The following is a 24,992-nucleotide window of genomic DNA, read 5'->3' as shown; positions in this document are numbered from 1 at the left end:
ATCTAGTCTGGATATCATGGACAGATGTGGCAAATTTACTTGTGCCATTGCTCTTGTGAAAAATAACTATTTAACAAACAGTTTGTATTTACAGTAGTGTGCAACTCACACCAGCTCTCACTGCTATATCCTGGTTAGTTAGACTGTGCACTCTGCTGGGCCCATAACCAATGTTAGTGTTTGGGGATAAACCCCCAAGCAGAGTATGCAGCAGCAGTCCAGCCAGGCAGGCAAATGAGAGAGAGAGTGGGCTCAAGAGTATACACACACTGGAGACAAAAACACTGTTTGTGGTTTTAAAATAGTTATTTATTGCACACAGAGATTAAGAAGTGTCATTCAGTCCATATATCATTATCCAGTATATCCATCCAGTTATCAAGTCCATTAACAGTAAATACAATGTCCTTATCTGCTTGTAAATCTTCTCCTCCCGATACCTTTCTCTCAAAGACAACGCTGAATCCTCAGCTCACCAAGCAAACAGTCTTTGTGTTCAGTTGAAATGGTATCTGGCACAGTAGCCTCCAAAAGTAAGCAGACAGACGTTCCAACAGGCAGCAGACCAGGAACAGAACCAGGTGCATCCAGAAGCCGGACTCAGACAGTTGCATCCAGAAGCCAGGGCTATTACGTTTCCCTTCCTACATATATTGCTGCCTGCAACCGCACCCACAATGACATTGCAGTTTCTTGCTTAAAGCTACATAGACACTTAATCCTAGGTTTACATATTTATTCAACCCAAACCTGGTTGGTGTATCCATATACCCAACATGCTGAAAAGAATTATCAGTTTTATGATAATACAGAAATGAAATTCATGTGTTTTCCTAGTGACATGAGTGAATAACTGAAATAGAGGTGTCTATTTTTAATTGTCCGTTCCTATACTAGATCCAGGGTTGGTATAAAGTTGTGCATGGCACAGACAAACCTGAATGTGGGGAAATTGCAATTAATTAACATTGACATCCACTTGACTCACCAGAATGTGAGGGCGGGATATGTTACAGGTCCCCTCTCTTAAGGAACTCCATCTAGTGGGACCAAGAAGAAGGGCCTTCTCCATGTTGGTTCCCTCCCAGTAGAACATCATTCCCATAAAGATAAGTTTGATCCTCACCTTAATATTTTTTTGAAAGGCTCTGAAGACATGGTTTTGCCAGTCAGCCTGGGGACTCCAGGGTGATACAGAGCCCATCAAGTTATTTGTTTGATTGTTGTCACCACAGGGACAGGGTTTAATGGATATGCAGGCAAAACAACAAGCGAACCTGGTTGATATATCAAATGTGCCTGTGAGGCGGAGGTCTGTTGGTGTGAGGGAGGAGGCCAGAGAGAATGCTGCCAAAGTAATAGCTGACAGTTCAACACCATTTCCTGGGGATGAGCAACCTAAGTCCTTGACTTGTGACCGCAATGGATTATCATTGTCATAGTAGCAAATCATATCACCTACATGACTGATACTATTTTATGACATTTTTTTGCAGAGGTCATTAAGTGAATGTCACAGTACTTAAGTAAGCCAATGGTTTGCCACAGGCTGTAAGAAAATGCCAGTTTTTTGCAATATCATTGTAAGCATGCCATGTGACTGAGGGATCATTACAAATGGCTGTAAATGCAGGCCAGTTGTCAAGTGTCTGACATGTGGTCAGATTACTACTGGGGGTTGCTGTTTGGTATTTTGGAACTGGGTTGTAATTACTTTGAACAGTGGCTAAGTGAATAGTCTTAAGTCAAGAACTGCCTTTATTCTCATGTGATATTCTTATATATGCACTCAAATGGCTCTATCCTCTTTAGATATATATTCCCTGGTGGAACAGCTCCATTCACATTGTCTCTCAGGCAATTCAACTAGCATAGTTTTCAGAGGAATAAATTATCAATTTGGGTTATGAAACTTCTATTAGATCTTTAATTAGAAAAACAAGAATATAGCATTGAGCTGTTCCAAAAGGATCAAGAATGTTTCTACCACAACAAAGAAGCCAAGACAATGGCAATAGAATTTCAAATCCATTCTCTTGCTAGCTACATTTATTTCCATTATAAAATGAGGAAAAATCTTGCTCAAGTTCATCTCAAGTTCCAGTGGCTTCATGAACCCATCCCACATTTTCTTGATGTATCGTTTGCCTCTTCTTTCAATGTCCTAATACTGCCAACATTCCTGAAATTCCTAAGTAAGACTCCATCCCAATACAACAGGGGCAATTTTGCTTAGCTTCCAAGATTAGCTAGATACATTGTGGGGGTTTCCCCACCTTTCTTTAACTGCGACAGAACTCTGCCCCGTTAACATCTTTTCTTCTAAGACTTCCTTGTGATGTTGCCTTCATCTCATCATCCATCTATAGGTGACACACTTTAAAGCGTCTTTTGCTATACCAGTGTTGAATTTGCATTTTTGACTTGGACAGTGTCCAAAGTTTGCCTTAAGGTGCGTAAAATACTTGCAGGAAGGTCAGGTGACTCAAGTGACCGGGAACAGGGGCAGAGAGGGTGGGGACAGCAAACTGCATGCAGCATAGTTTTCTGCCTACTCAGTGGTGTGTGGCTATCACTTCAACCCAGGCAGTGAAGAAAGGCTGGGACTCTTTTTTTTTTCCCCTCTCGCTCTCCCTGTCGGCGTTTATATACAGCAATTGTCGGTCTGGTCCTGCTTGATTCCGTTCTCTTCCTTTCCTCGGGCGCCTCCACCGCTCCACTCTCCCTGTCCCCTGACAAGGTCTCACACAGAAGGCGTGTCCTCTCGGGGCGGTTGCTGCCGCTGCGGAAGGCAGCTTAAAGCTATAAAAGAAGTGATCGGGTGCCGGGTTGAGCTGCACTTCCCGCCTCTGCTTTCTTCCGAAGGACTTGGAGCCGGTGCCGAATAGAGCAGCAGGAGCGCCGCCTGCGTACTTGGGGGCGAAGGGAAGGCCAGGGCACAGCACAGCCATAGAGGGCGCTAGGCAAGCCTCAATGCGTGGTCTAGGTGCCTTTGCAACATGCTGGAACTACAGATCAGCTAAAAGGAGTTTGCACACCACTGTTGGAGCTGGATTGCAGCGCTCTCTTTCCTTATGAAGAAGACACAAGTGAGTAGTATCCAGTGAAGAAGTTTTGCGTCCCGGCGGGGACTTACTTGGCGGTGCTCGTGATGGTGGTGATGGTACCTGGACAGACTTATTCAGGGCGGGTGGGATGTGCGCTCCGCGGGGAAAGGCGTCCAGTGCCCAGGCAAGTGGAAGTTTAGCGGGGAGAGCGGGTTGTCTTCTATGAGAGCCGGATGAGCGATCACCTTCTGGCTGTTGAGTTGCCTCAGTTTCTTGCAGAAGCGTCGCTAACTTTCCCCCCCCGTCTTGCGCGTGGATTTGCGTGGCGGAGTGTTGTAAGCCGCCTTGAACCAACCTCACGCTTCTATTCAACGGGATCATTCTAATTCGGAGGCAGTTAGGTAGAGGAGGGGGTATCTTGGTGACGACGGCTCCCTCTATAGCAGAGGGTAAAAGCATTCTTAAGGCCATTGGGGCTGATGATGGTTTGTCAAATCCCCCCTTTCCTGCCCTGTGACTACCTGGTCGTTTCCACCTGGCAGGATCCAGTTCTTTACAGATGGAATGCAAATACTGGATCAATAGGTAAACTGAAATTGCTCAACACCAGCCAGAACTAAAGAGTAGAAGTATTGCTTTTTTAATAACCATGCAAAGAATGCCTGTTTGGGCTGTTCCTCTTTGCTTTTATCTTTCATTAACACCCCCCCATTTTTTTAATTCCATATCTGAATAAGCTCCTTTCTCTACAAGCTGCATTTTGTGTCATAATTTCTTTCCACGAGGGGACTGGCTGTAGAACAGCAGTGGAATAGGAATTGAAAGAAGATTGTCTAGAATGACAAGGAATTGCTGACAAGATTGAGCTAAATGAGTTTGGGACCCTAGAAGAATATTTAACCAGGCTCCCTTGCAATAGATAGATGATAAATAGATAGATGGAATCTCCCAGTGTTGTTGCCTTGCCAGTTTTCACACAGCACTGCTATCTTCACCCTACCCTTTAATCCCAGTGTTTTCCTAGCTACTTTCTTTGGTCTTGGTTTATGTGCTTTCCTGCTGTCTTGGCTCATGTGCCATTTTGGGTCTTCCACATGTAAGCCATGAAACGAAGGGATTCAAGCAAGGAGACCTGGGTGGGATCTGCAACATTTATTCGGTGTCATTCAAACAGAAGCAATGGAATTAGACTGTTTAATTGGAAAAGTTGTAAAACAGAAAGGGATTTTGGGATCAGTAAGGTGTACAGAAGTATTAATATATCTTCTGCATAATTTGAGATCTTGCCATATCTGCAATTTTAAGATGTGATAGGTAGATTGAAAAACATCACATCAGAGTCTTGGGGGGGCGGGTAAATGCTTTGTGCAGTCAATATATATTTTATACAAATTATAGTAGTGGCAGTTGCTGCTTAATTTTGCTTAGTTTATGCTAATGTCTGCTCAGAATGGAAAGTAGGAGCTGGGTTGGAGAAAATTCCAAAGTCTGTACTCTGTATGATGGAAAGGGTTTCTTAAAAAGGCAAAAGTGTTACTTAAAAAGGAAGGCAAGTAGAATTCAGTTTGCAAACTGTTGAGTTTCACCCTACAGCTCCATTTTGCACATGTAAATATGACTTCGAAAGTTACCAGTTGCCTAGCAGATTACTGGAGATGAGATACTGAATTTATTCTAAAAACTGGTGCAGTAGTCTTTGGTGGGTTCAATAATCCTTTTCTGTCGTTTATGAATCATCTTCTGACCTACCAGCTTTCTTCTAGTCAGAATTCAGAGGTGCAATTGAACAGAGAACATTTTTAGGAAAGAAAGATGGATAGTTGCAGACAAATTTCTCTCATTTTTCTTTATTGTGTTAGGTGATGGGAAAAAAGATCAGGTTTAATTGGGGAAAACGTTGGGTTTCAGAAGTTAAAATACAAGAAACCAAGATAATAGTTTATAATAAGGCAATGTTTCATGTTTAGGACAAGTGGAGATGAATTCTGTCAACAGTGCATTGTATTTCTCTTGTTCTTTTCCTACGATGCACTGTGAACTGGGATTAAGGAAGCTCCCTGCAGATTGTGCAGTGCAGGTTTAGGTTGTCATCAGATTGTAACCATACTGGCTGATCTCGGCCTCTTCAGCGTCCAAGGGAATTAGTCACTGTTCCATGCTACCTTAGCCATTGTTTTGTACCTTTCAATCTGCTCTATTGTTCACACTTCTGTACTGCTGAAAGCTCTGGGGGAGGGCAGTAAGGGTGGAAGGGAAGGGAGGGAAAAGCCAGTTGAATCTTTTCTGGTGCAGGAATCTTTTATTACAATTGGTATTAGATAATGAAATTCAGATTTTTCTTCTGGAGTTTTAGTGTATTTACTCATAAGCAAATCCATCTATATTTCTGCTTAGTAGCATAAATTATGGCTATAGTAGAATATTATACTTACTATGCATGCTTACTATGTGTTAATTCTTAGCTTTAATCATTAGCAATGCATTAGATGACCTGACAGAAAAATACTTCTGTATGTAAATGTATTTTCAACTGGATATTTGATTGCAGTTAGAGATTATATAATTATCAACTCTACATGAAGATATAAAATTCTGTGTTGGCCATTTATAATTTGATCGTACCTATTCTCATTTGGGATAATTGTGATGATGTTATCTTGTTGAAGGATTGTTCTGATGAGAGGCTTTGCATGATTATATGCAACAGTAAATGACTACTAATATAAGAAACAAATCTATGTAATTGTACCAGAGAAGGATTTCAAAATACTAATTGTTGTAAACATGCATTTAATTTTTTTAAAAAGCAACCTGATTGATAGACATTTTTCACTGTCAACTTACTGTAAAGACAGTATTTCATAATATATTGGGAAAAGTACTTTTTAGAAGCATGGGGTTGATCACAACAAGTTTGGAGATCACCAGGCAGATTCAGAAATTTGACCTGTTGGCTAGACATGCAAACTTTAGGAGTCCTTAACAGTGGAAAAGAGCTAGAGGCAGAAAGAATACAGCTTTCTTTTGCTGAATGGGTACATTCATTGCCAGCAGTTATATGACCTTCAGGGCTTCTCTGGGAGGACGTCCGAGTCCGAATAGTACAGCATTTTTGCTGTTGGAAGAGACTTTTAGAAATATTGAAATAGATGGTGCACAAAATCCTGGGGGAAGCCAGCAATTTATGGAGGCATAATTGTATCCTGTTCTGAAAACCCATGTTGCAAGGGGCCGGGATCCATTTAGCTTAGACTTAGAGACATTCAAAGTAGGCTTTTGTGAAGTGGATGTATACAAAGTTATTCTGTTGGAAAGTATTATGTTCCTATGCAACTAGGATTGATATGCATGACTGATAAGTCTATATAAATGTCAATTCACAGGTTTATAATTAAGCATAGCCCTCATTTGTTAGAAACAGCAAACAACAATCAAATCTACTAATCAGTGTTGCAAAGAGAGTATAGAACATAAAATGAATACATACAAAGAAAGACTCAGGTGAAGGACTGGTAAAAGTTGTTTTACAAATCAAAAGGGATGGACTAAATTGAAAATATAAAAGAATTTTAGTTTGATTTTTGTCTGAAGCTGATGTAAGAGAAGTCATCCTTCTCTTAAATTTCACAAACCTCGGTTTCGAACTATGTTGGTTGTAGCCAATAAGTCTTGTTAATAGTCAGTTTTATATCTGGATGTGTTTGCAGAACTAATTCAATAAGTACTGTTGTTTTTACAGGTACTTAACTGTAGGACATGCAGCATAGTAATATTCATTCATTCATTTAATTATTTAATTGTTTGTTTGTTTATTTATTTATTTATTTCCTGCCTTTATTATTTTTCTAAACAATTCAGGGCAATGAACATATCTTATACTCCTTACTTCCTTCTATCTTCTTCCACAACAACCTTGTGAAGTGAATTAGGCTGAGAGAAAGGAACTGGCTCAAGGTCTCTCTCTCTCTCTCTCTCTCTCTCACACACACACACACACACACACACACACACACACACGCTTTCATGACTAAGGCAGTATTAGAACTCATGGTCTTTCACTTTCTAGCCTGGTGCTTTAACCACTAGACCAAACTGGCTCTCATTACTGATATATGTAAAGTGAAGTTTCTTTGGGACAAATGGATCTTAACTAGACTTTTGCAAGAGTGGGGATTGAAGAAAGGATTCAGTGTAAATTGGCACTTCCTTTACACATTGCTTTGTTTCAAATCCAAGACCGTTTGCATCAACTGTATCTTTTATAACATTCAGAGTACTTAGTTTGGTATTTTTGGCACACTACTCTTAGTGTTTAAAACAAACATCAATCATTTTGGTTGCTGAAAGCCTTTGGCCTCCTGTGTTAACTGGCATGTACATGATTCAACGTTAAAATATGAAGTTATATTCCTGCAGTTTAAGCAGGGTAATTTGGTAGTTGATATTGAACAACATGGGATAACACATAGTAAAGTCAAGATTTAAAAACGACACCCACTTCAAATACAGCATATCAACTCAATTCACCTAATCTTCAGTTGTGTTTTGTTGGGAGCGTCCATATTGCTAGTGGGCATTCTGCAAATGAAATGACAAATCAATAAATATAAAAGAACCTAATGAGAGATAGAATAAAGGTTATATTAATAACCTTTATTCCCACACCTTTTTTCTTCGAACTCAGCATGTACTTTATTTAGCTGGTCTAATAAAACTAAGGATAATCTATTTTAATATAGCATTTCCTGGAAACACTTATCCAAAAATCTTTGCATTGCCCACTTAAAGCTTGTTAAGTGTAAATATTAATATGATGTTTAGATTAAAAAATGAAAATGAATCCAAGAGTTGCTGGATGAGGGGTGGTGATAGGCAGGAGATCTTCCCTGAATATATCATTTGAAAACTATAAGCATCCACAGGTTTTAATCCTCAAATTACTTGTTCTGGCATGGATCCTTAGAGGTTATCGGATCTGCTTCTAAAAATTATTTGAGATCCGTAGACTGAGTTGTTTAAATTTGTAGGTTAAAAAAATAAATTTTTAGTTTCTTATGGCATTAATAGCAATCAGTAGAACGCACTGTGATTTCCAATATTTGTAGTTATTCAAGAAATATTAATGCTTGAAAATTAATTTATAAATATATGTTTTTAACTTTTGTTGAAGAATTCATCTGTATTTCTGTTGATCTAGTAATCATTTCTGCAGCTGGCAAACGCTCAGGAAATCCAGGCAGAGGATAGTTAGATATTATACCCTGAAATGCCATGCTGTGGAAAACAATAGGAAAAGGAAACTCTAGGAAAAAAGTGGGAGAGAGACTTATTGGTATACTACTTGTGTTATGTAGCATACTAAGTGAAGACATAGGAGACACATACTCCAACAGCCCCCCAAAACAATACTGTGCTCTACTTATCTCCAGTGCTGAGCATTATGCAACCATAGAATTGATGAGCTAGACATGCTCCAGGGGAACTTAATGAAAAACACTTTCAGTTATTGCTACCCCTGGGTGGTAGATTAGATAGGCCTTTTTCTGATCTAATATGGTTTTTCATTTTACTTGGGTAAATATTTGAAATACAAACAGAAGAATGTAGATGGAACTATTGAGATAGGCATTATAGGTAGCTCTTGACTTAGGATGTAATAGAGTCTGCCCATTTACATAGTTGCAAGTTATGACAGTTGTAAAGTGGACCACCATGTTACAAGGTCCATTTTTATGACCTTTTTGCAGCAGCCATAAAGCAAATTTAAGCCGCTGCCATTAAGCAAATTCTTTATTCTCTATATTTTTGTAGAATACCAGAAGTAAACACAGCAAAACAGTTGTTAATTGTGGTTGTCTAACTGTGGGATGCTGTAAATGCAGGCCAGTTATCAAGCACTCAAAATGTCATGTGACTCTGTGGAGGGGCAGACTTCAGAATTGGGTAAAACTGGTTACTAAGTGACCAGTCATAAGTCAAAGACTATCCATATATAAGCAACAACAAAAACAAGGTAAAGTGTAATATTCATAGGAATTTCTAGAAATTTGTGACAAAATGTTTATTTATTTTAATTTATTTGTTTTAATTTAATTTAATTTCTATATATTTGTTTGTTTAGAAAATGTATACAGCTGCCCAACTTAAGTGAATAATTCTAGGTGATTAAGAACAATACAGAGTTAAATCCTTTGTAGAGAAGATTTTCCTTTGAGTTTTCAGGTATGCATTGCTAGTTCTTATGAGTCTATATGAATATGTGTGCAATTTACCATCTGTTCATCTGTAAGGATATCCTTTTCCAGAGTTTATATTGGTAATTTTTTAAGATAAAGTTTGTACAGAAGAATAAGAAATAGAGAGAATAGATGGGATACACTGGTTGAGTTCTCTCTTGCTTCCTTGGCAATTAGATCTGAGAACTGAGATAGCTAGTCAGAAAAATATAACTTACAGATTTTTGAAGAACTATTGAATAACTACACAGAAGTGACTATATACACTGTGTCTTGTTTCCAAGGCTATATTCAGTAGGTCATCCTCTTGATTAATTGCTCACAGTCTGTACTGGATGTAGATGGGCAAAACAGATTTTCTGATTGCTTTCCAGTTCTGAATATTATCAAGAAAACTTTAATTATAGAAGCAGATTTGAGCATGTATGTATTTGTGAACTTCTAGATGCTGATATGTGATCACACTCCACAACTTGCTGCATTTGTCAATTCAGGAAGACAAAACTTTAAGTATATTGAGAGAGGCTTGTTTGCCAGAATTGCAAAATGCCATGTATACAGTGATCACAGAAGAAAGTATGCAGAGGCAGTAGGTTTCAACAGCAACTGCTGCCCTTTTGACAGATGCATGCTTCAGTACAAAGTATACACTACTGTATATAAACTATGAAAATGCAGACAGAGAGGATGGTTTAGCCAAGATATGGTACACTGCATATTAAAAGCATATTGAAATGTTCTGACAGACTCTTTTCTGAGTTTGTCTGACATACTCAGAAAGAAGGATTAAGAAATTAATTATCTATTACTGTTTCTGCAAATTGAAGGCTTTTTTTTTTAAAAAAAGACTAACATACAAGATTTTCTGATCATGTGTTTTCTTTAAACTTGTTTGCAATATTGGTAATGAAATAGACAAATGTTTGTTCATTGTAATATTCTAATGGTACAGATTTTGTCATCTGCATATTGTCCGTCTGTCTGTCCGTCTATCTATCTATCATGATCTAGCTAGCTAGCTAATCTCAAGAAAGCAAGCAAATACTTTCCTTTCTTTATCAAAATCCTTCTTCACAGTTTAACCTGCTAAGCTGTTTCTTGCAATGTAAATAATACTATGGTACCTCCCAAAAATTGCTTAGGAGCTTATGTTTATGCTTTAAAAATCCCTGAATATCCCTTTTTGTGCTATCTAGAATGTATTAGGAAGTGTAAATTGCATTACATAGTGTGAAAACAGCAATTTCTTGTGATGTTAAGGTTTGATTTTGAAGTATAGGGAAGGGAACTGAGTATAGTAAAGATATGGTCCAATTTATCAAATGGAGTTCCAAAGAATTTAAAGGAAGCACAATAAGTAAACAAGGTTAAAATAAAAATAATAATAGGATTGTGTAAAAGAAACATCTACCGAGAATATGTAAGAGTGTTCAGAATGCAAGCTTCCTTCTGTACTGTTTCTTTTCCCAAGAGAAGATCTTTAAGATCTGCTAATATGTTATTTCAGTCTTGACATTTGGTGTGTATCAGCAATAATTTAAGCATATTCATCATATTTGTATCCCTTTTCTTGAAGAATAGCAAAATGTTCATAGCAGTTCTCTCCACTATACACTATCAATGATTATTTGGAAGCTTTTGTTAATATAATTGCAATGTATGTCTATATTTCTGTTTGTTTTCCTTTCAATGTAATTTTATTTTTAATACTAGTTATATGAGTAATTTTCCTATTGCAATACTCCCTTCAGGCTTATTGTCTGTGGGCTATACTTTAGCTACCATAGTTCTATACTTTCTTTTATTCCCATGTGGATCCCACTACTTTCTTTGCCTTCTGTATAAATATTTGCCCTTTGTCATGGGGGGGGGGCTGTTCATGGAAATACAGTGAGATAAAAACAGCCATTATATTCCTAGTAAACTTAAATGGCATGAAAAAGGAGTAAGGTGGCTGCAGGCCTTGAATTGCCAAATAGTTGGAACTTGGAGATTTCTGGACAATGAAGTTCTAGTTAGCCAGCAGTGAGATTCTAATTAACCATTGTAGAGTAAAATATCATTCATTTCTCTGGACTGTTTATACTCACAACCTCTTGCATGCATATTTTGATCCAAAGAAACATGATACATTCTCAGAGTTAAAGTCAGTAGTAGGCACCTTCCTGCTCCTTGAGCAACACTCATATTTAGAGACAAAGAGGATTTTTCTTTCAGCCAAATTGCCTGGCCTCTGTCCAAGCTTTAGAGAAAACAGTTATTGATCTCATCTTGTCCTTCTCAAAGGGGTCTCCTTTCACTTTAGAGCCAAATCTCTGGACCTGATGTGTGTTTGTTGTTCTGCAGTGGCTCTGATATCCCTTTGCCACCACTCTCCTTGAAGAGTAAACCAACTTCTACAGAATTAATGTTTTGTATGACTAATAAATCTTAATTCTTGGCCATAGTCCAGAATGATTTGACATTGTCTTCTTCCATAGTGGTTTTTCAATCTTATTTCAATGTTGGGTCCACTTAATTTTTCTGAGATTAGCAAAATGGCTGCATCTGATAATGTGTAGGTCTATATTCCTATCTCCTTTTTTACTTATGGTTGTTGTTATTCGTTGTTTGATAGCGAGATGTTTTCTTGGGAGGGTGACTATTATTTTATGATGATATTAAACTGTCTATTAGAACTGTAATTAATGCTGGCAACTTGTTACAATAATCATATTAATTAGTTTGTCTTACAAGTAATGTTACAGGCAGAAATAGGTTCTTACTCATAATTTTAAAATTCTGTTATATAAAGCTGTGACTTATGTGTGTATATATGTTTTTAATAGAATAAGATTAACACCCAGAAAATAGAAAACAAGGCAGCTCAATTAGATTGCCATAGCTTTCATTCATGAGCAACTAGGAGTAAAAATTAATAATGTTGCAATCTTAACAAACAGCCATAAGGCAGCATAACTACTGAGTATACGGTATTTGGCAAGCAGAAATTCAGAATTGTATAAGTTCATATACAGTATAATCATGAGGGAGGGAGGAAACTGCAAAAAAAAGTCTTCTTTTGTTTAACCACAAGTTATGAATTACTCCAAGCTAATTTAATTAAATCCATTTGCATTTCTATGTCTGAAACTTTTAATTTGATTTTGACTTCAAAGTGCATAAGAGTATAGATTAGTTAAGCAATGCTAACATTACATTTTCCTTTTTAGTATTCTAAGAAAAAGATTTTAGCTGAGGAATTGCATGTTATCAGCTTATTGCATCAGGGGGCCTCATAATAGAACTTTTGAATGTTTCTTCATATTTAAACTACCAAACTTACACTACTGGACTATTGGGCTCCCCTGGCCCACAGACAGACCTATTCACAGAAATGCTTATTTTGTGAAGTATAATAGGCTGTTTGCTGGATTTTTGGCTGATTCTCTTTTAAGAGTTTGGACTTTTATTCGTCTAGAGCAGTGGTCTCCAACCTTGGCACCTTCTAGCCTGGCGGACTTCAACTGCCAGAATTTCCCATCCAGCAAAGCTCTAGAGCAGGGGTGTCAAACTTGATTTCATTGAGGGTGGCATCAGGGTTGTGTTTTACCTTGGAGGACTGGGGTGGGGCATGGCCAGGGGTGGGCATGGCCAGGATGGGTGTGGCCAGCTTGATGTCACTTGTGTCAAGGCACCTGTGGTGGCCAAGTGCTAAGGCAGGACTTCCCTAAGACCCTCCCTTACTATCATTATAATCTATCTTCCTTCCTTCCTTCCTTCCTTCCTTCCTTCCTTCCTTCCTTCCTTCCTTCCTTCCTTCCCTCCCTCCCTCCCTCCCTCCCTCTTCACTCTTCTTTCTCCTTCCTTCCCCTCTTTCCTTATTTTTCTTCCTTGCTCTCTTCCCATCTTTCCTTCTTTTTCTTTGTTTTCCTCTTTCCCTTTCTCCTTTCCTGTCCCTTCTTGCCTGCTTAAATGCAAAAACATTTCCTCTTTTGTTTTGTTTTTGGTTTGTTTTGATAGCCCTCTGCCAGCTAAAATGAAACTCAGGGGGCTTCTCTGAGCTCTGTTTTCATTGGAAGAAGCACCGTGGACCGGTCTGTTGCTGTTTCTAGGTCCAGTTCATGGGCCAGATCTAAGCTCCCTCACGGGCCTTGAGTTTGACTCTCCTGCTGTAGAGCTTGGTGCAGTGCAGTATGTTTTGGGGTTACTGGTCTGATTATCTTTGAGGCTGATCTCTGGTTTTGTTTACGATCTGACTTTGGGAGGTTGTACAAGAGAGTTGTGGAGAAGATTGAGAAGAGTCAGATTGACTATGCCTGTCCTTTTCCTTTGGGTGAGAGCTGGTGTGTGTGTGTGTGTGTGTGTGTAAATGTCCCATTCCCTGTTTGTGGGTGAGAATGATCAGAGAGTGTGGTGTTTGAGGGTTGTATGGATGTAAGATGAATGTTATAGGGGGATGAGGAGGTATTTGATGTGACATCTCTTTTGTTGCAGTAAAGAAATGGTAGTGACTTAAAGGCACTTAAAGGCACTGAGAATAAATTCTACAGCACCTGTTGAACTCACATTCTCAATATTTAGTACTGGTCTTATGTTCCAGCCCTTGCATTCATAGTGAAACCTGAGTGGGTTTCAGAAGGAACTGCAGGTTATAACTGAGGATCAGGCCTGGATATGGAAATGTCATTGGTTTTGCTTTTTGATGATCTCTAGTGGGATTGGGATGGAGTAGTGTGTCCATCCTTGTTCTACTTGATGTCTTGGTCATCTTCAATACCATTCATATCTTTCTGAAGTAGCTTCAGGGTTGGAAATGGAGAGCACTGTGTTGAGTTGGTTCACTTCCTTCCTTTGACCATTTTCATTCAGTGTTGATAGGAAGTGAAAATTTCCCCCCCCTAGGTTAGGTACTTTCTCTGCTTTTGTTTAATATCTACATGAAACAGCTGAGTGAAATTGTCATCATTTGCTGAGATATCATCATGATGGAATGTAGTAAGGAGGTGGAAGGAGACATGTGAAAGAAAGTGAGTAAGACAGCCCCACCCTAATAGTTTACAGAGTATATTGTAGATGTCAATAGTTGAATGCTCAGTCTGACAAGATGTTGTCTTTTGGGGTTGAAACTAAAAAAATTCAGCTTGGAAGAATCACCATGTGTCCTTCTTGATTTTGGGTTTACAGATTTTCAGCTGTATGTCTCAGCTGAAATTAAGCAATGTCGAGTCCTCCCTCTTGCAGTGCTTGGAGACTGTTAAGAACTGATTACGGAGCAATGGGCTGAAACTGAACTTTGGTAAGATGGAATGGCTCTGGATTAGGGTTTTTTTTTGTCCATGGAGATTTGGCATCTTTGGCCCTGGGTTTGTAATTCAGGGATTCTCTTGGACTTGCAACCTGTGTAGCACTTGTGGCCAGGAAGACCTTTGTGCAACCATGAGCTGTGAATTAGCTATACTCTTTCCAGGATCAAAAAAGCCCTCCTCATAATCACCCATGTCCTAGTCCTCTCTCAACTTGATCACTGCAATGTACTGTACATGGAACTGCCTTTGAAAAGTATCTGGGAGTTTCAGTTGGTTCAACATGTGGTTTTGTGCAGGTCTAAATTTGCACCTGTGTCACCTCACTTGCAGGAACTGCATTGGTTGCCAGTTCGCTTCTGGGTCCAATTTAAGCTATTGGTTGTTAGCTTTAAATTTCTACATTACTTGGGGCTGGATTAGTTGAAGGATTATTTTTCCCAATTGTATCTACCCAATCCACCAGAGTGGGGACATATGATATGTTATGGGTCCCCTCTATTAATGAGGTCCATCTAGTCTAGTGGGACCAAGAAGCCTTTTCCGCTGTTGCTCCCTTCCTGTGGAACATCATCCCCACAGAGATAAGATTGGCTTCCTTGATACTCTTTTGAAAGGCCCTGAAGACATGGTTTTGCTAATGGGCCTGCAAACCCCGGGCTGATACAGAGCCCATTTTACTTCTGTAAGATTATTTGAATCTCTGTGAGTGAGTTGGGGGCAGTTATATAAATTTTCTTAATAAAATAAATAAATCTGCTGGTGCAGTTCTAGACTTCAATCAGTTTATTTTAAAATAAATATACATATTAATAAAGGAAGAATGTGGACTTGATTGTAGTTCATCCTTCTGCCCCTTCCTGCATCTCCAAGGAGAGCCAGAAAGAGTGATAATTCTGTATTGTGCTCAGCTGCTGAATTGCAACCTTTCCCTGTAATTCTACTGACTATATGTTGCCTACTGTTACTCTTCTGAATTGACCTTACTTCTGGTGATTTCAAGGACATCTGTTCTGACTCAACACATTGTCTCTAAAATATTAAAGTGTAGTATGTGTGTGTTTGTATATGTGTGTGTCTGTGTGTGCTTCAGGAGCAAAAGACCAAGGCTACACTTTAAATTCCAGTTAAACTGATTTCTTATTCATGCCCATCTAGTCAATTAACAGCACTATTTTGACAATAATAAGAGTTAAAAGAATTCAAGATAGGTTGGACTTGTGGCAATGTAGATACTCTAGACTGATTCCTCTTTTGACTTTTCCCTAGCCTTGCCATTCTTACTCCCCCCCACACACATACACACACACTAAAACCAAGTAATAAAATCTCAATATCAAACTGGGATAACAAGTTGCCCTGCTCCAAAGACCCATTTTAAGAGTTTTCCTAAAAGACAGCAAAATCAGGCTCTGTGCATTTTGAAGGGAGCATGTAGTATCACGCAGCATATGGGCAGCTCCAGGAAAGTGACATTTCCAAGAACTTCCAAGATAATATAAACTGCACATTTAAATATACAGTGGTACCTTGATAGTCAACTGCTTTGAAACTCATAAAATTTGGTCCTCAATATGTTTTGATGTGAAAATGTTGTCCCAGTATTCATTGGTTGTTGGGTATTCAGTGCACAAGTTATAGCTTATCAGTGTTGGCTTCTTGGTGATTCACTATATTATTCCTTATGGAAAAAACTTATTTGGTACTCATTGTTTTTGGTACTCATTGTGCCTCCCAGAACCAATTAACAATGAGTATCCAGATACCACTGCAAAGTTTAAAAGGGTTGGGTAGCATATGAGCTATATGAAAGATAGTTTTAAAAATGGGAGGTAGCCTATCTTATTAATTTCAAAGGGCACTTTTGAATTTCCTCTATCTCTAACTGCAGTGTCTTTATTTCAGAGGTCTTTCCAAAATTGACAGGAATTGGAAAGAAAGCAGACTAAAACTAAAAATATCACCCACTGTCTCCAGATATATCTATGAAACTGTCCTGTTATTAATAACCTGTTCCAAATCATGAATACAGTAAAGTTGCCTTTTTCTTTTTATTATCATTCTGTTTCTCTACAAAGGCACCATCCAGTGAAATAAACAAAGTTCATTTTATTGTATTTTCTTACATCATGATATTAAATTAAATCTGGAATCCAATGTGGTAAATAAGACCTGGCAGCCTGGATATTTTTTCCCCAACTATAATTCTTAGGGTTTTAATTTATTTTAGGTTCCAAGGAAGCAGATGGAAAAAGCAACTAAAGCTAAAATAATTTCTTATAGCTAAGAAAATTTGAGAAACATTGAAATAATTGAAAGTACAAAAGAGAATACCCTCTTGCCCCCTCTCCCTCTCCAAATGGCCTGGTGTTATTAAAGTATCTATAGTGGAGACACCAGTTATAGTCATGCATTCAACATGCTTTGGTGGGGTTTTTCTTGATTTTTTTTTTAATACTGCAACAAGCTTTTTCTGTACTGATATATGTGGGACCCAAAGGAAGTGCCAGCCTTTTGCAAGGCTTCTTTTTAAAAGATGGCTACTAATAAGGAGACAGGCCACTTTGACATAAAAAACAGTTTCTTTGTGGCTTTATGTCTAGCAGTAGTAAATTCAAAGAAATATTAGGAGTCTTTACATTCCTCAGGAACAGAGATATGATACGATGTGAAAATCTTAAAATACAGCACAGTCAACAAATAGAATTCTGCTTACTCTGGTACTACTTGTAAAAGTAATTGTCTTATGACACATTGTGATAATCACTTTCATTCTTTCATTAAATTTCTCTTATGTTTGTGCTTAATTGTTTTCCATATTTTAACTTGTAGTAACATCAACTACCAAGAACTTTATTTGGGGCCATTTTATATCATAGGGAAGTAGTTTTGCTGCAGGTCCAAATTACTTCCAGACAAGCCCATGTGTGACACTTTTGATATGTACCACAATAGGAAATCACCACAAACCAAAGAAAACATAGTTAAAGCTATTAGTCACAAACAGACTCCAGGATATTTTTCTCATGATAGCAATAGCACTTAAGACTTATATACTGCTTCACAGAGCTTTACAGCCCCCTCTAAATGGTTTACAGCAGGCTTGTCCAACCCGCGGCCCACGGGCCGCATGCGGCCCAGGTCGCCTCGTAATGCGGCCCAGTGCCCACCCCAACCATTGTGCCACAGCCAGCGAGAAGGAGGAGGAGAGGCAGGCGCGAGGCGGGGCGAGGCGAGCGCCAGGCCAAGCAGCAAGAGAAAAGGCAGGCGCCGTCAGAGCGCCACCTCCTGCTGTTGCCGCCGCCGGCACTGCCGCCGCTTCTGCCCCTGCCACTGCTGCTGCTTCTGCCCCCGCCGCCGCTGCTGCCCCCGCTGCCGCCGCTTCTGCCCCGCCGCCACCCCTGCTGCTTCTGCCCCCGCCGCCACCCCCGCCGCTTCTGCCCTGCCCACTGCTGCTGCTTCTGCCCCCACCGCTGCTGCCTGCCCCGCCGCAGCTTCTTCTCCCGCCGCCACCCCGCCTTCTGCCCCTGCCGCCGCCGCTTCTGCCCCGCCACCGCTGCTGCTTCTGCCCCGCCGCTGCCCCCGTGGCGTGGGCAGAAGCGGCGGCTGGCGGGGCAGAAGCAGCGGCGGCAAAGCAGCAGCAGTGGCGGGGAAGAAGCGGGCGGGGCAAAGCAGCAGCGGTGACGGGGCAGAAGCGGTGGCGGGCGGGGGGCAGAAGCAGCGGGGGAAGGCTTCTGCCCCGCCGCTGCTGCTGCTGCTTCTGCCTTCCAGTCCTGCCTCATCCAGATGGGCTATTTGCAGGAGGAAAGGTAGGCGTGAGGCAGGCGAGCTTTCTCCCCCCAAAATTTGGCGGAAAATAAACTGTGATAAAAAAACTGTGATTAAAAAACGTGATAAAAATAAATAATTTTTAATAAAATAATAAAAAAACATCTCACTAACTTTATTTCCAAATAAATTTAATATGTTAACTATGTTTTCTATGGTTTTTTGGGATGATCGGGTATCGTTACTGTTATTTTATTTTATGTGCGGCCCAAACCAAATTTTCATCTTCTAATGTGGCCCAGGGAAGGTGAAAGGTTGGACACCCCTGGTTTACAGAGTCAGCATATTGCCCCCAATCCTCTGGGTCCTCATTTTACTGATCTCGGAAGGATGGAAGGCTGAATCAACTTGAACTGCCAAACTGCTGGCAGCCGGCAGTCAACAGAAGTAGCGTACAGTACTGCATTCTAATCACTGTGCCACCACAGCTCCTATGATGGTATTCTGCAATTGTTCCGGACATTGGGGTTCCATGAGTGCTCATTGACTAAGCCCATGATGATCAGAAGCTTTTCTAGAGAAGGCAGTTTGCTCTGCTACAGTCCGCAGAAAGAGTTAATTAAGTCAAGACTTGATGCTTTTCATGGGACACTTATGGGAAATATTTCATACTGAGGACAAAGTTATGTAAATGCCAACATTGTCTATGAACATTCCAAACATGATTCATAAATGAAGAAGATGTACACTTGTGCCATTGATTGTAATCTATATATGAAAAGGCTGTTGGTAAGATGAGGGAGAAGCAGCACTCAAAAAGAAAACTATTTCTAGAAGAAAGAATACAACTTGTTAACCAGATAATTGGGGGTATCATATTTTGACAGTAGATTAAATATGTGTCCTAAAAGGCATAGAAAACATACATATGAACATAGCAAAATATCCATAGTAATGTAATAATATTTAGAATGTGAATACTGGACTGCCTATAAAAAAATAAATGGGACTTTTTGCACATTCTTCATACCTGCAATTTTTCCAAACTACAAATTAATACATCTAATTTTATATGAAATGTTAATCATAAATAGCCTTTAGGGAACATCCCAATTCTTGATAGACTTGAGAGGGGGAGAAACCCCAACCACAATTGGTTGGTTATGCAATAGTTTGCACTATGGACTAGTTTTTAAACTTTGGCGACTAAATTCATTCTGCATGTCTAACAAAAATCAAATTGAAAACTTCATACTTCACAGACTGTGTAAGCCCAGATTCACACTACATTAAGCAAAGCTTCTAAGCCTACTTCAAGTGGAAATCCCCACACAGAACTGGATAAGTAATCCAGGTGGGATGACTGGGCAGATTGCATACCCTCTCCTTATTTATTGAGGATAGGATCATATGATGCCTTTCTCTACCAATATGCAGTTTACTGGGAAGATTATTCATTTTTTTCCTGCTGTGCATCAGAAGTATGTTTTTGCTCTGATTATTACACTGATTGCTTTCATTTAATTTATTAATGGATCAGTAAAAATATATACGTGTTCTGAAAAAAAAAAAGAACAAAAATGATCCAGGAGCAGTGGTGATCTGCTGACTGGTCGCATGGGTTCGGGTGAACCTGCAATAACCTCAACTCGTTCTCTCCACCCACGTTGCCCAGCTGAGTTCCGCACCACCCCGCTGCACTCACTGGAGCTACCAGAGTTGATTAGCTGCATGTTTGAAGCTCCGTTTCAGTCCCAAAGGGTGCATGCTCACAACCAGCGAAGTGGTTGGTAACATAAGTGCAGCCCACCTCTGTCCAGGAGAGATAATTAAGCAGGGAAATCTACCCAGCAGGGTTTTGGTAATTGTGATTCCAAAAAAAAAAAAAAATCACTAGCCAGAGTGGAGAAGCAGGTTGAAATATGGAAAAGGGTTTTTTCAAAGCTATTTTACACACAGTTTACCAGTTTTGCCAGGTTACACACAGGAAACATGCTGCTGAAAGTTCCCATGTGGAAAAGTCTGTAATTAAAGATAAGAAAAGGTTGCTTTTATGGGAAGAGAAAGTAAATAATGGCTTGGTCCATGACTTTCTCTTGCCTGTGAGGAGTTACGGAGGGATTCTATTAGTTGGATCTATAATAACTGGGAATCTGCTGGACATCTGGTCAGCATTCCCATAAGAGGGAAGTGAATATTGCTTTTGCTTGCATACATTGCTGAGTATTGTATTACTAGAAGCTGTAGTATTCTTTACTGGTGAGGAAGAAAAATATTTTGATAGAGGAATAACACTTTCTACTGAAGAGGTATGGAATGGAAAGGGAATAAATAGTTTTATCTAAAAATAATATCTTTTTATTTTGTATGTGGATTGGGGAAGTGGGAGGTTTTATATCGTGTGACAGACTTATATAATGCATATACATACAAAAGTTAGGGTATGTACTGTATAATAGATCTGAAAAGCAATATGTTGGCAATGCACCCAGCCTGTTCTACACTCAGGCTTCTATTTCCTGTATGTTCCAAATGATTTTCATTATAGCACTATTTTCTCCTGTGTGTTCAAAATATAAACAACATGAGAATCAAGAAATATAGATTGAGTATTGTTCTGTTCTTTATTAGTATGTGAAATTTAAGTGTTCTTCTCCTTTAACTGTATCCTTTTTTCTGGTATCCAACCTATCTTATCAATTTTTTTTAAAGAATTCAAAAGAACAGTATCTCTCAGAGATAGGATTCTTACAAATAATTTTAAAATATTATTTTGAATCCATCTGCACTAGTCCATTTGTAACTTTTCAAAGTGAAATTTTTAATATCCACCTTTTGCTATTTATTCCAAAAAAAAAAAAGATTTTAAAAAAATTCATTAGCGCTATTTAAAACTTTTTTCATTAAGAATTGAAGGAAATTTATCAAGAACAGTAAAACCTGCCTTTCGAAATAGCTGAAAAGCAGTTAATAAGCAATTTCCAAAGGTGATTAGAAAAAGAAGTACTGTAGGTGAATCCTGTATCCATAAAGGCACCAACCACAATTTGGGCAAAGATGGCATTGCCTTGTCTCCAGATCTCTAAACCTGTTGGAGACTGTTGTTTCATTCTCACCTTGTGAGGAACATATAACTGGAACAATTGTGGATGAGGTGTGGTGACTCAGTGGTTAGAATGCAGTATTGCAGGCTAATTCTGTCAACTGCCAGCTGGTCAGGAGATTGATCCTGACCAGCTCAAGGTTGACTCAACATTCCAAGGTCAGTAAAATGAGGAGTCAGATTGTTGGGGGCAATGTATTGACTCTGTAAACCACTTAAGGGGGTGGGCTGTAAAGCACTATGAAGTGGTATATAAGTCTGTGTGCTGTTGCTATCCCAAATCTTCTGCCTGTTGAGACAAGAATTCTAAAGAATAGAACAGAACAGAATACTTTATTGGCCAAGTCTGATTGGACACACAAAGAGCTGGTTCACCTACGACTCTTTGCTCCATTGTGATCATGAGACCAGAATCATCTTCAGTTCACCAATTCTTCCTTGAAAGTTCTCCATTTTTTTTAAAGGTTTTGAGTACCGAAGCATTCTTAGAAATAAAAATGGTGCTGAAAGCTTGCACTTTGCTTTGTAGCATTCAAACTTCCTTTTTGCATACTAAAAATACTTTTAAATATTAAAAAAAATCAGGTAGAACAAGAAGCCTGATTGTTTCCACAGAAAGTGCCACTATACATTTTGATGTTTATGGGGGCTAGGTTTGGGATCCAGACTCTACACTATCCTTGTGTCACATTAACATTCTGCTGGTAAAAAGTCTGCAAGCCAAGGTTGAAATTGTACAGGATTGATATTAATCTAGTTTCTTCACATGGATTATTAGTCTATCCACTAGAACAAGATTCTGCTCATATATTGCAGTTTTTTTGTTGCCATATGATCACATATAGTCTCCAAAATATCTGACCAGAGACTCCAAGCCATTTCTTCTTCGAGTGGTGATAAATTATGCTACAGAATGGTTGTGCATCTATATTATAATTTAAAGTGATATTACTGTGGGAGATCTAAGTACTGTGACATTTCTAGTGTAGAAAATATTTTCTAAGTATGAGTGGTTTAGAAATAAAAAGAAAAGAAAATGGCAGTTAGGAAAAGAATGAGGAAGTATGTAAATATGTATATATGTTATAGAAAAGTTTGAAGTGTAAGATGAAATATATTGATTTGTAACAAGAGTAAGATGTATGGTGATGGAATAAGTAATCATATATTGAAAAATGTAAGGAAATGTAAAAGATGTCTTGATGTTGATAACAATGCATATAGTTTTATGTTTTTAAACTTTGGAATATCAATAAAATATTTTAAAACAGAAAGTATTCCCTAAGCCAACTAGATACTTTCAACTGAAAATTCTGCATCAGTTCTAAAATAGCACCATAGGATTATAGAACTGGAAATGATCACACAGGTCATCTAGTCCAATCCCATGCTCAATGCAGGATCCACTAAGCACTCTGATAAATAACCATCCAACTTTTGTTTGAAGGCCTATAGCAGAGAACTCACCCATATCATGTACCATTGGACATCCGCTGATACATTCAGGAAATTTATCCCAATATCTATCCTGACCTTCATCTTCCTTTTAGTTTTACTTTATTGCTTCTGGTCCTGTAGTCTGTGGCAGTAGAGAACAAGTCTTTTCTCTTCTGAGTGACGTTTTGTTATGATACTTTCCCTTAGTCATCTTTTCTGTAGGCTAAACATATACAAATCCTTTAACTCACAACTCAGTTGTGCCATCAGACATTTAAAGAGGAAAAGTAACTTTTATTGTCTTTGCAGGTAAAGTGACAGGTTTCTGGGCATCATCATGCCACTGGTGTCAGTACTGGCTACAAAGTACACTTATTATTATATTTTTAGGGAATCCTAGAACATATTTTCTAGGAAAATATTGTAGGGGATAAAGAAGTTTTCCTTTGCAATTAGTATAATTCATCTCCAGTTGCATAGATCTCAGAAAAAAAATGTTTTAATCTTTACCTTCATGATTCATGCTTCTGTTACTCCACTTCCACAATTGGGTTTGCAAAATTACATGGTTTATATCAGAATGTTGCTAAAGTTAAGCAGTCCAGATTTTTTTTTTTTTACCCCAAGCAGAAAGGAAAGGAGAGTGATGAAATGTATGTAATTTGAATGTTTAAATATATGAAAAGATAACTAATTATTGCTCATATACAGTTCTCCATTGTTAGATCTTGGACTGGCAATCTGAATTATTTTATGGGAAAAGACCAAATAACTTTAACCAGAGAGAAAAGGATTGACAACTAGAGAATAAAAATAACAAAGGAAATAATAACCTTCTTCCTCCAGGTAGGGACTGAAGAGTATGAATAATTAATTGTCCACCCTATCTCTTGCACAAGAATACTTAGAAGCTTATATTGTTGCCACCAGAAGACTTCTAGTGGGACGGGAAAGACTCATAATAGCTTTATTTTATAGTTCTTTATAGGCACCTATTTGGACAAAATAATTGCCAACATTACTCATTAAATAGATAAAAGTTATAATATATCGACTCAGTCAAGTTTCCAGCATGACATCAAATAATAATAATAATTTGAATCCACTAGAATTCTTTCTTTCATAATCAAGGTAAATAATGGGTGGCATACATTCATATTCAGTGTAGAGTTATACTATTATTATGGTTTGTTGTGCAGTTAGCCAGAAGTTTATACTGGATTTAGCATTTTCATCCATCTATCAAGAGTTTGCCAAAAATCTGGGTTAGGCAGATGTTGTTTCATAAAGTAGAATGTAAACTGTAAAGCCACTGTTTGTAATTTTCTGTCGATAATGTTGATAATGCCATTGTTATTCAAGTGGTGCTCCAGATCTTTTGGGATTGCACTCAAGGCATCTCTTCTCATATTGTTTTTCTCACATCCAGTGTCCTAATAAAATATGTACTTCTTTGGATCTTTTCTGCATACACAGCTGAAAGAAATGCTATTTCTGTCACTACTGACACTATTTAAATATACAGTATTAAAAACAACACTCTCAGACAGAACACTACTTCAGTACTATTTGTAAAACTTTACAAATTTGAAAATTGGTAATTATAATTTATCATTGGGGCATTTTCTTAAGTTTTCAGGAGAGAGGATATAAAAGAGGAATTATGTTAGAGACAAAGTGTGATATATCTATATTTATAACCTCAGAAAACAATTTATAACTATGTCTATATATCTGTAACATCTATGCATCTATTCACCAAATAGTAATGACAAAATCTGTTGTTTATCAATGATATCATTATCATCCACCAGAATTGCCATGATAATGATGATAATGAAACAGTTGCTAGTTTAAGCTGTTTTAGCATCTATGTAATCTGTTCCAACATTTATGTTGGAAGAATAACACCACAGTAAAAACAAGTTTCTTCTTAATTTCACACATACTTATTGAAAATACTGTATATTCCAAACTATTAGCAATGTAAAATTTGGCAGTATTTCTTGGCAACCGTAAAATCAAAGAACTTTTAACTGGATTATATTTATGGAAGACATCTTGTGTTTTCTTTTCTGATATATCAATTATCATTCAGAAATGTGTGCTTCTTTCA

At 38.3% G+C, this 24,992-nt stretch overlaps 1 protein-coding gene across 1 annotated transcript in view; it reads left to right on the top strand.

Moving 5' to 3' along the window:
• Positions 1-2,502: 2,502 nt before the first annotated feature.
• KITLG (KIT ligand) overlaps positions 2,503-24,992 on the top strand; it is a 46,332-nt gene continuing 23,842 nt past the window's right edge. Inside the window, exon 1 of the mRNA XM_087934525.1 lies at positions 2,503-3,089. Coding sequence (XP_087790651.1) covers positions 3,075-3,089 — 15 coding nt within the window. The 5' untranslated portion in view covers positions 2,503-3,074. The remainder of the gene's footprint in view (positions 3,090-24,992) is intronic.

This window comes from Pseudonaja textilis, chromosome 5 (genome assembly GCF_049901715.1).
Source record: "Pseudonaja textilis isolate UNSWEBS1 chromosome 5, rPseTex1.2, whole genome shotgun sequence".
NCBI lineage: Eukaryota > Metazoa > Chordata > Lepidosauria > Squamata > Elapidae > Pseudonaja > Pseudonaja textilis.
The sequence above is the reverse complement of the archived record's forward strand: the minus strand, read 5'-3'. Positions and strand labels throughout refer to the sequence as shown.